This window comes from Centroberyx affinis, unplaced genomic scaffold (genome assembly GCF_046629955.1).
Source record: "Centroberyx affinis isolate AG114_WGS23_722 - 3 ecotype Tasmania unplaced genomic scaffold, CSIRO-AGI_Caff_v1 ptg008531l_1, whole genome shotgun sequence".
Lineage (NCBI taxonomy): Eukaryota > Metazoa > Chordata > Actinopteri > Beryciformes > Berycidae > Centroberyx > Centroberyx affinis.
The window spans coordinates 42,501-53,798 of NW_027284222.1; the positions used below are offsets into that span (position 1 = coordinate 42,501).

General features: G+C 40.3%; 1 protein-coding gene across 1 annotated transcript in view; it reads left to right on the forward strand.

Moving 5' to 3' along the window:
* LOC139640169 (receptor-type tyrosine-protein phosphatase T-like) overlaps positions 1–289 on the forward strand; it is a gene marked incomplete at its 5' end in the record, with an annotated part of 41,674 nt that extends 41,385 nt beyond the window's left edge. The window contains one exon of the mRNA XM_071514341.1: positions 236–289. Coding sequence (XP_071370442.1) covers positions 236–289 — 54 coding nt within the window. The remainder of the gene's footprint in view (positions 1–235) is intronic.
* Positions 290–11,298: the final 11,009 nt, after the last annotated feature.

Consider the following 11,298-nt stretch of genomic DNA (forward strand, 5'->3'; position numbering starts at 1 on the left):
GTAGTAAAATATTATAATATAATCATAATATTTAAAATATTTGAATATACGATATAAACTGCATCTTTGACCTCAACACCATTGCTGGTCATTGTGTAACACCCAAGAAAGAAATGTTTGCAACACTAACTCAGGATAGATATAGATATATATATATATACTGTATATTAAAGCGTTTGCCATGTGTTTTACCGAGATCTTACCTTTGCTTTTGGTTCTGTTTGTCCCTCCACAGGAACAGTACAAGTTCTGCTATGAAGTGGCTCTGGAGGCGCTCAGCTCCTTCTGATTGGCTGAGAGCCGAAATCCTCGTTTCCGATTCGCCGTCGACGCTGCCTGTCAATCTCAACGCAACACTGGGACACACAGAGCGCATAACTGCTTGATGTTGACCCAAACCCAACCTGTGTGTGTGTGAGTGTGAGAGATATAGAGTGTGTGTGTGTGCATGTGTTGATGTGTGAATAAGAGAGGGCATGCTTGTGTGCTTGCATATGTGAGTGTGTGTGTGTATGTGTGTGTGCGTCTATATGTGTGCCTGTGACAACACACATACACCCTGTACAGAAGAGAAAAAAAACGCAAAAAACATACACACCGGTGATTTTCGTGTGTGTGTGTGTGCTTCAGCGAGACTGGGGACTTTACATGCTTGTACAAAGAAAAAGAAAAAGAAAAAATGATATGGTAAAACAAAAAAAAAACAAAAAAAATCAGATGTTTAAACAAAAAAAGCGCCACTTTTTCCTTCTATCTCTCTGTCCTCTGCTGGGCTGTGATGTGACTATTGTACAGTATTTCCTTTTTAGATATATTCTGCGCCTTGAATGTTGTCTCCCTCTGAAGGCTGGACGCACACTGCAAGATTTCTTGAAACATTTCACATTTAGCTCAGACAGGCGGGCAGACAGGAGTTGAGTGTTTTGCCCAGGGGGCCGTTGGGTCCCGAGGATCGAACCTGTGGTCTTTCTGTTACGGGACTGACTCCAAAACAGCTAGCTCCCCCCCCGGTGTAAGATACTGTGAACTCATTAAAGTGACGCATTGACTTATTTTAGTCTGGGATATTTCACCACCAAACACTTTATGTCACATTGTGGAAAACAATTCTCAACGTTTGTTTTTGCTAGGGATTGACAATTCCACATTTTGTCGATTCCGATTGGAATTGATGGAATCAATTCTAAATCGATTCTGATTCCAAATTAAAATCAACACAAAAATGTAAGTTTTACGCCAGTTGGCATTCAGCAAATGAGCCTTGAATTTCTCCCTCCCCACTTGTTGTGAAATGGATCAGACCAAGGCAATCAAAGATTAGTATAGATAGGCCTAAATCACAATGAATTAATTCCAAATTTGTTTAAATTAAACACTTCAGTTCCAGAGTTTGGAGTTGAGATTGCAACAGGAGTCGACTCTAATTCCGTTCATTAGTAGAATCGATTCTCAGAATCAACGTTGATGGAATCAAGAGTCGACTGTTTTGGAGTCGACTCTCCATCCCTAGTTTTTGCTATTCAGATGGTTCCATTCAAGTGAAATGTGGACGTTGCTGACAACGATTCAAAAAACAAAAAACACCTACTAGTATTCTTCATTGAAACCAATGGGTACCATTAATCACTTTGCTTGCAGCTAATGCTACCTAATGGTGTTAATAAAGAATGCTAAGCTAAGGGTAATCCACTGTTTGGTTATCGTCAGTTCTGTTACTTTTCCCTCACTTTGCATCGGGTTGATGTCATTTATGACTTGCTTTTGACAAACAGGTTCGTCACAAAGTGCTTTACTGAAAACAAAGGTCGCAAATGCAGATTAAACGAGAAGAACCAGTATATCACAAGCTACAATAAATGGGGTCAAGTGCCTGGTGGAGAAAAACAGTTTAAAATAAGACAATTGCAAATGTCAAGCTTTGCCTTCAGGCCCAGATTTTCTTTCTCTGCCTCAAGTCTCTACAGTGGGGCTGTAAGAGGAATCCTCAGAGAAATACTGTTTCCAAAGTGTGTGTTGATGGCTTGATGGGAGGTAGATCCTGTCAGAATCTTGTAGTGTGCGTACACCCTTACTGTAAATAAGATAAGGCAACCACAGTCAAACAAACAAACAGACAAACACCAGACACATTACAAATAACGGTTCTCATGTCAAATCAATATCACAAAAAAAGACGTGACATTTTCAGCGACTCGATGATTATAGTTTGGGAAAACCCGTGTCTTGTGTTACTTTCCAGTGTCCAAGGAGACTTCAGCAGGAACCATGGCTGTCCTGGGGATTGAACCTGTGATGTTCTGGTTACAGGACGGGCGGGTCGCTCTGAACTGTACTCATCTAGATGTTGAAAATGACATGATCTTTATAGTCATTCCAGATGAAAAAAAAAACAAATGTAACATAACATTTATTCAGCAATCACTTTGTAAGATATGTTACTTTTTTTCCCAATTTGTTAACGTTCTTGTTTTGAATTGAAACTCCTCAAAGACCAAGGAACCAAGGACCATGAACAAACCTGGAACAAATGACTAACTGAAATCCAGACTGTCCCGTGTGTGTTTGGCCCCGCCCCTCCTGAACTCCAAAAAAACCCAAAAGAGTAATGACACGAGGTGTGTTGGGTTAGTGCTGTGCTTTTGTCAGTTTACAAAGTGGGATGATCTGGGCTCAACTTAGGCAGCGTTCACACTGCAGCTGAAACTGTCCCAATTCTGATTTTTGTTGAATTCTGATGAGGACTACATGGATATGAGGTACAAAATCATATACATGTCACTTGTATTTGAACAGAAATGGGGATTGTCAGCGTTGCCATGACAATAAGTAAATCTTACATCATTCATTACAATTTCGGCAGTTTGGCTGAGCCAGAGTTAGCATGGAGGACAACAAGACAAAACAATGGAAAGAAAGACAAACAGCAACTTGATTAGTATTTAAAGAGACATCTCAATTCAGTCGAAACTCAAAGGCAGATACTGTAACCGGAGTGTGTTCGAAACAAGCAGAAGAGAAGCGTAGGTACAAAAAACAGATGTGATGTCTTCTGTTATTGCTACTCTTTGCACACATCGCAGTCAGTTCATATTGGAATCGAATATATGTTGCATCCTGGAACAGATATCAACAGCCATCCAAAAAAAAATCAGGTATGAACAGTAATTTGGAAAAGGAGGCCTGCAGTGTGAACGCAGCCTTACACAGCTGCAGAAGATATACTCTTTAAGTTTCTGCTAGGGTTAGAATTCCTTCTGACTAGATATTCATGAAAAAAAAAATACATTTAGGATTTTAGTTGTTTAGCTGAGGCTCTTATCCAGGGTGACTTTCAAGTTGAACCTGCAACCTTCCAATTTTAGTCCCATTTTTTCCCACTGGTCCATCTGTCATAAATAGGCAAAAGACATCCGGGTTTGTCGGTGTTTAGATGGCCATGAAAAGACGACACAAAGGTTTAGGTCACATTTACTGTTCCTGTGCAAATGCGGCCTTAGCGTTTGCTTTTCCCCAGCCCCGTCCTGGAGTACTGGCATAAAAATTCATTTGACAAACTCGCTGCCCGGTCTAATAGGAAATGATTTCAGTTAGTGATTGACCCCAAGGGGTGAAAGGAGGGCAAAATGGCTGACAGTTTGATGCCACTCGAGCTCAAAGGAGGGTGGGGAGGACATTATCTTCCCGGCCCGCCTGGGCGAATGGGAGTTAATGAGAATTATACAGGATGTGACGCTGACCTCAGCTCCCCATTATCTCCGACTCGTTTTTTTTCCTCGCAGCTGGTCAGACCTTTACTCCTGCTGTAGATGAAGACTGATAGAAACTGTTCTCCTGCTCCCCGTCTGTCCACACATGGAAGTCCTGATATATATTTTCATTGTAACGCTTTGTTTTGTTTTGTTTTTTTGCTGGTGGCTTTGGTATGTGTGCAACATGTTATTTTTTCTTCCTATCACCAAGTGACCATGCCATTGAGTGAGAAGTTGGGTTTACACAATAGCAACAGAATATGTGACGTTTTCTTATTTTTATTTATTTTTATACTCTCCAAAGGGGAAATTCTCTGTTCTGTCCACCCTGTTTATACCTCTGCAAGGATTTATGATGTAAAATCCGTTTTTAATCTCAGCCGAGATCCTGATCTTCTCATGGCTGCCCCACCAGGGAGAAACCACACGAAATCTGATGCTTCTCCCTCTTTCAGACCGCTTTGAAGAGATCAGATTAAAAATTAAAGGTTAAAAATCAAGATTCCTGTGTTACCGCAGCCCACATCTGATGGTCCTGATGGTTTCTGAATGTTTAGCCCGCAAAAGAGGCTTGTCAGGGAGAGTGGTTTCCAACGGCACCATGTTGGAGGAGTGACAACAAAAAAGAAAAGGCTGTGAAGTTATCGCCTCTTCTGCCCTGAGAAGAATAAAGAAAAAGCCTTGTTTCTGTGCAGGGCAATTCACAGAGTTTGACAGCTAAATTTGAACTGCACTGAAGTTTGCCAACTTCTCCTTTGTCACTTTCAAAAAATCTGAAGGCAGACTGAACCAAAAGCTCAAGTTAAGTAATTCAGTGAACAGAAGACCAAAAAAAATGACATGCTAAATATTGACACAAATGGTTTCATTCCCAGGCACTATAGAGCCGTTTTGAAAAAAATGTCATCACCTGAAATTAATTTGTCTATATTCCAAAAACACAAATGATTCTATCCTTAAAAGCAGAACTGCTCTGTAAGCAAATGTGTTAATATGACTGCTGACTTTAATAGAAACCCATAATGTGCTTTATGTTAATCCCAGCCATCATTTTTTAAGACCAGGTGTCAATATTTTGAGATGATGGACATCCCATTTATTTAGAATGAAACTTCAAATTTTCACAAACATCAAGAAATCTCCATCTCTGGTGAGCTTTCTTTTAAGTCCAGAAGTTTGCTTGTAGGTTTTCTGCTGCTGGCCCAATACTGGTGTACCTGTGGCAAGATTCTGTGGCAAACTGCAGTTTGCTTTAAAGTTTATTTTGTTGCCGGAGTCGGGTCAGGCTCGTTAATGGACCTATCAAGACAAAGAGTGCTGTATTGAAGACAATGTGAATGCCACAAATGTTTATCCTTTCTTTATTTCGTTGGCTTTGTTCATGACCGTTCATCTGTATTATATTTTTATTGTTTTATTTTTTTTTTCTCTTGAATTTGTAAATTTATTTTGTATAATTATTATTCTAATTATTATTATTTGTCTAGCAAAGTGTTGTTTAGATCTGGTGATGCCATTACCATTGGTTGTTTAGTTGTTTGAAATGTGGTTAACATGAAATAAAGGGACCAAAATGTTGAATGTGATCTTCTCTCCTCTTTACAGCCTCTACATTTAATATCATTATTTTAATGTTTTTTTTTTAATGCATTTAGCTAATCCATCCAGAGTGCACAGTGAGTGCAACAGTAGAGTAAGATCCATTCATAGATCAGCAACATAACAAGCAACCAATAGGACGGAGGTCAAGGGTCAGAGAATAGATATAATAGTTACAATAGATATGACAAAATATTCCTATGATCATTGCTCTAAATGTAGTTCTTTATACATAAGGCATATTGCATATTTCCCATACATATAAATCAATAATTTGCTGATAAATTGTGGGTTAAGCAACAACAACATTTCCAATACGACGTCTAACTCCCTGCTGCACACTTTCACCCACGTGACCAAAACTGGTGAACAGAGCGACCGACTGACCGACAACATTATTACATTATTACTTCAGCATTATTTCATTTACAAGAAGTGAACACAGTTAGAGAATTAGAGAATGTAGAAGAATGACTGTTCTGATCATAGTTTCTCTGTTATCGCTCTACCTACAATACAGACAGTCATGGAGTTCTGAACAAAATCATATCTGACAATAAAAATATTCTCAGATTTGGGTCCGAGAGACAAAATCTCATGGGGGTCCGTGGCTCTAATGTGGACTAAATCAGGGGTTCTTGATATGAAAAAGGTTGAGAATCACTGCTATAATACATATTTTGGCACAAAATGTCGGCATTTGTATCGGCCTTCAAAAAGCCATATCGGTCGAACTCTACTAGATGCATCCATACATATACAGGCGCATACAGAGATGTGGCATAATGGATATATTTCACACTATGATGAGCAGCACAATTAATAGTCTGGGAAAAAATGGTTAAAATACAAGTGTATACACAGACAGAAAGATAGACGGATAAAACCAGACACCTTAATCAAATCGCAGCTATTTCGCCTTGTTATCTTTGTGACCTGGACCTTTTGTCCGCTCTCTCCGAGTCACGAGTTCCTCCTGTGATCCTTGAGCCAAAGAAAGAAAAAAAACACACACACAGGTCTTTAAAGGCAGGTTTTTTTTTTTTTTCTTTTTCTAATCAATCAGAGTCAGTGATGAACGCAGCTCCGAGCCAACGGCCTCATCCTTTATTTAGCTGGTTGATTCCCAAGGAGCTTATAAATATGCATGAGTCTGCGATTAGCATAGGCACCAAGGACAGGGCCTGTACCTTGGCATTATGACGATCAATCAGAAACACTAAGGGGCTCCTCAGAGGGAAGCTGTCTGTCAGCTTGGCTTTGGGCACAGTTGATGCAAACACACACACACACACACACACCACAAAAAGGTACGCACAAAGCATACATAACACACACACATCACACACAGCTTTACACAAAACACGCAGCTACACACACACACACACACACACAGGCGCAGACAAAATGCATGCACACGCAAACACAGTCACACAAAACATGCATGTACACACCCAAAGGTACAGACAAGGCATGCATATACTATAACCCCATCCCACACACACACACACACACGCTACAAAGGTACACCTAGGGTTGTATACACACACACAAATACACACACATGATTTTTGCTCTCTCGCTCACACACACATAACACCACAGTTACCAAGCCAACGTCAATATGTATCAGTTGACTGAAACTTCTCTCTCTCTCTCTCTCTCTCTCTCTCTCTCCCTCTTTTTCCTCTTTTTTCATTCCATTTCACAACCGAGTTTGTAATGAGTTTGAAAATTGGCCCATTTCATTTGCTCTCACTGAAATGTCATTATCTGAGGGGAGAGGGAGGGGTGGAGGGTGCCGGTGTAACATTTTTTTCCCCTCACTCTAACAGGGTTATTAATATATTTTCTGCCGGGAAACTTGTAACAAGGTTATTAGGTGTCCGCAGCAGATCCCATGCATCTTTATATGCTGCATTTACACAGCGCCGGGAAATCTGATTCATCCATTTATTGTAATCTCCATTATAATCCCGCTTCATGCATTCATCTTGCATCCATCCTGCAGTTTTACTGTGTGCAGTGGCAGGCGGCGCAGAAGTCCTCTTCATGCTTTTAAGCTGCATTTCTCTTGCATTAATGCTATATACAGTGCTAGCTATGGTAGAAATCCACCTTCAGGCATTTATCCTGCATCTCTCCTGCATTAGTACTGCAGATTATTCTTTAACACCCTGGTCTCTAAGCCAAAGGTGGGAAGTAAGAAAGTACAAATACTTCATTAATGTACTGAAGTGAGATTTTCAAGTGCCTGTACTTTTTCTTTCACTTAAAGGATAAGGCCGGTGTTTTTTAATGCATTGCTTACCATCAGCAAATCCTATGAAAATAACAAAATCAACAATGGGTTTGCTCTAATCCCGTTACTTTCTGACTTCCCACGTACCGTTTTTAGCCGTCAATCCGGAAGTCATTGGCTCCAATTGTAAGCTAAACTCCTTGAAATACAGCTCACAAAGACATAGTTTACATTTTAAAAAATTGCTAACTGTTACCACGAAAAGTCAGGCTGTTGTAGTTATTACCAAATCAAATTCAAATGGGAACAAATTCTTCATTACGCCGGGGACTATTTTCTGTGCTACGGAACTACTTTCCTGAGATCGCAAAGTGTTTACAGCCTGCTTATTAAGTTCTTTGAGGAGAAAGTCGGCCAGCCCGGTGCATCGTGATGATGAAATATGTTGCCCAGAGCAACAGTATGGCTCTATGACGTGTTTTTAATCGTTTCTTTAATACAATGGAGTTCTATGGCTGCTGGGACATGGTTGCATTGGGCACCGGCTACATGGACGAGATTTGCTGGCAAAACAAAATCATTGCTGATTTTGTTATTTTCATAGGATTTGTTGACGGTAAGCAATGCATTAAAAAACACCAGCCTTACCCTTTAAGACTTTTTACTTTTACTCATGACATTTTCAAAAAATAGACTCGTTACTCTCGGGAAATCATCAAGTGATTTTAATTTTCCACATCAGATAGCTTCCATCCCGGAAGCAGCTGATCAAGCGCCAAATGTGATTGGCTGCTAGGTCACCAAAGCAACGCCAAAAAGGAGGGAAAGGAGAGAGAGAGAGAGAGAGAAGGAAGTAACAGGAAGAAGAGAGGAGAGAATTAATGTTAGTGATCTGAGCTGCAGACTCTTTCTCATCTGGGATTCAGAGTTTAGAACATTAAAAATGCCTTTTTTATAGGACTACTTTTACTTTTATATAAGTAAATTTCAGACCATGTGCTTTTATACTTTGACTTGAGTCGACTGGTGAAAAGGCCGTTTCCTTGTGACTTTCAATGGCCGAAAAGAAAACCAAACTTGATTTCTCCAACTAATTCCTCTTGGAGACGGAGCAAAAGTGCAGCAGTTGTTCAGCAAGCCTGCAGTACAGAGGGACTTCTCCAATGGCTACATCTGCATTTTTATTTTCCATCTTATCCAGAGAGACTCACACCGACTACATCATTAGAATAACTTTAAATTCTTACATCACCAGCATTATAAGCAGCCAATAGGAAGGAGAGCAACGGTACAGAGTTGAACTTTTCATGGCCGTCTTAACAAGGAAATGTTAGATTCCATCGGGTTTCTGTGATAAAACAGGTTTCTCTGTTCAAAGCTTTGCCAGAGTTAAAAGGCGGTTCACCTGGTTATTGTTACATGTGTGATAATATATGATCTTTTCCACAAAGATTTCATTTAATTGCACTAATCCTCATTGATCTCCACGGGGGAAAATGTCATGCGGCGCATGAAACCACACTTTAAAAAGACGCACTACATGATGAGATATCCAACATTTGAAAAAAATAAAGACACCGACACGTACAAAATGATTGCTGGCATGAAAGTGACGCACAAAATAGTCTTAAAAGATAGACTGATCTTACAAATTTCAAGTAGTAACATTTTTGAACGTAACTCTTCATACATATAAACTGTAAATGAACAGTTTCTTAGACATATAACACAGTGACCTGGACAGAAAGTCATCTCATGAACCTTTCTGTGCAGGTGTAGATCCTGCCTCCACCGGCTCTGCTAGTGGGGGGGAAGCTAACGAGATGCTAAGTCATGCATGACCCAGGGTGCAATCCATCAGCTCCACTCTTGTTCACTTCTGCCTGGTTTCAGTTGGAGTTAGATGGAAAATGAAGACATATGGGAAATCTCACCTACTGCGGAGCAGAATGGACGATTGGTGGGATTGTCGCAGTGCCTCTGTAACTGTGCAAGCTCAAAAAGGATGGTGTCGTTTTGGGATGGGTTAGTTTTCACTGATGCAGCACATATGGGCTGCAGGGTGGCCTATAGTGAATAAAGAGACTGTATTCCCAGATAGGAGACGGCCAAATGTGGTTGACTTTAGGCAATTAAGGGTCAGTTATGGCAATGACAAGTGTATTGTGGGTCAAAAGTGGCCCAGGTGCAATCGGCCACTTTTCAGGTTTGTGTGGCATTTCGATTCTGGGCCAAATGTTTTCCACGTTCTTGTTCTTTTCATCCCTCCTGACCCCCTGGTTAAATTTGAACAAATCAAAGGCAATAGCCATATTATTTTCTTTAGCCCCAAGTGATTTTTTACTGCTGCAGGCTTTTTCATTCATTATTTATACGACAAAAAACGTTCTTGTTCTTTTCATCCCTTGTTTTTCTTGTCTTTTTATCTGTATTTGTGTCTTGTATACTGTAAAGCACTTTGTGATGAGCCTGTTTGTTGAAAATGCTTCATAAATGAACTTGACCAGATATTCAAACGTAGGACTCTGAATCGCCTACACATATGTGTGCAAAATATAAACACCACCTGCTTTTTCCATGAAACAGACTGACCAGGTGAATCCGGCTGAAAGCGATGGTCTCTTATTGATTTCACCAAATAAAAGCTTCAGTCATGCAGGTGGAAATGCAGATAAAGGAGAAAAGACAGGCTAAAGAAGGGTTTTCACCACAGAGACAATATACTGTTTATATAACATACTCCCAATTTTTTTCCAAGTGGTTTCATCAAGGTTGAGTTGTGGCAGTGTTCTGGCAGTCAGAGTCGGATGGTTCGTCATTCCACAGAGGTATGTGGACTGAAGGAAATGGTCAGTGTGAACCTGCACTGGGCCGGCACGTAGTTGCTAACTGGGTTGTGACTGAAGAGTCGCAGGTTTGAACCCCAGAACAGTCAAAGTGATTTCTGAGAAAGATCTCACTGCTTCTGCAACTGAAGAGTTTCATTCTAAAATCCTATTGAGGGCTGTCAGGTGACATAACGCACCCTCTGGTGGCCATTTTGGAAGACTTCAATTTTTGTGCAACAATGGCTGTGAACAGCTGGTTGCGTCTTGGCCATCTTCAGAATTCATTAGACATGGTTAATTTCTGTTTCTTAAACAGGGAACAGATGATTTCACCACTGACACATCTGATCAATTTAGTGGTCAGCTTGTTAGCTAGCTAAGTATCTGGTTGGGAATCCCTGTCCTTCTTAATACATCTGTATGCACACTGGCAAACTAGCCATAGCAGTGGCTAGTAGCTGCATGGTGACATTTACTTCAGTTGCTTTATGAAATTAGGTTCAGGTTTACTGAGCTGATGCTCTCAAGCTACAACTCGTAGCGCGTTGTAGAGACGCTAGGCTCGAGACAAGACAGCCTCCTGTAACCTACATTTAGAAACAAACCTGCCTTATCAGACTATTCACTTTTATATTGAACTGACCTTCACCCACAACATCAGTATTTTTCAGATACCTCTCCTTTTCCAGCCTGGTTGTTATATCTTCAGTCATTATTTGCACACAGCCTGTACTCCACTCGACCTCCATGATCACAGCTTGTAATTCAGCTGTAAACCTTCTGTATATCCATTTTGGAGAAGAAAAAAAATTGCCACCTGAAATTTTTCAGTCAGCATTCCAAAAACATAGATGATTGTTTACTAATAAAACATTACTTT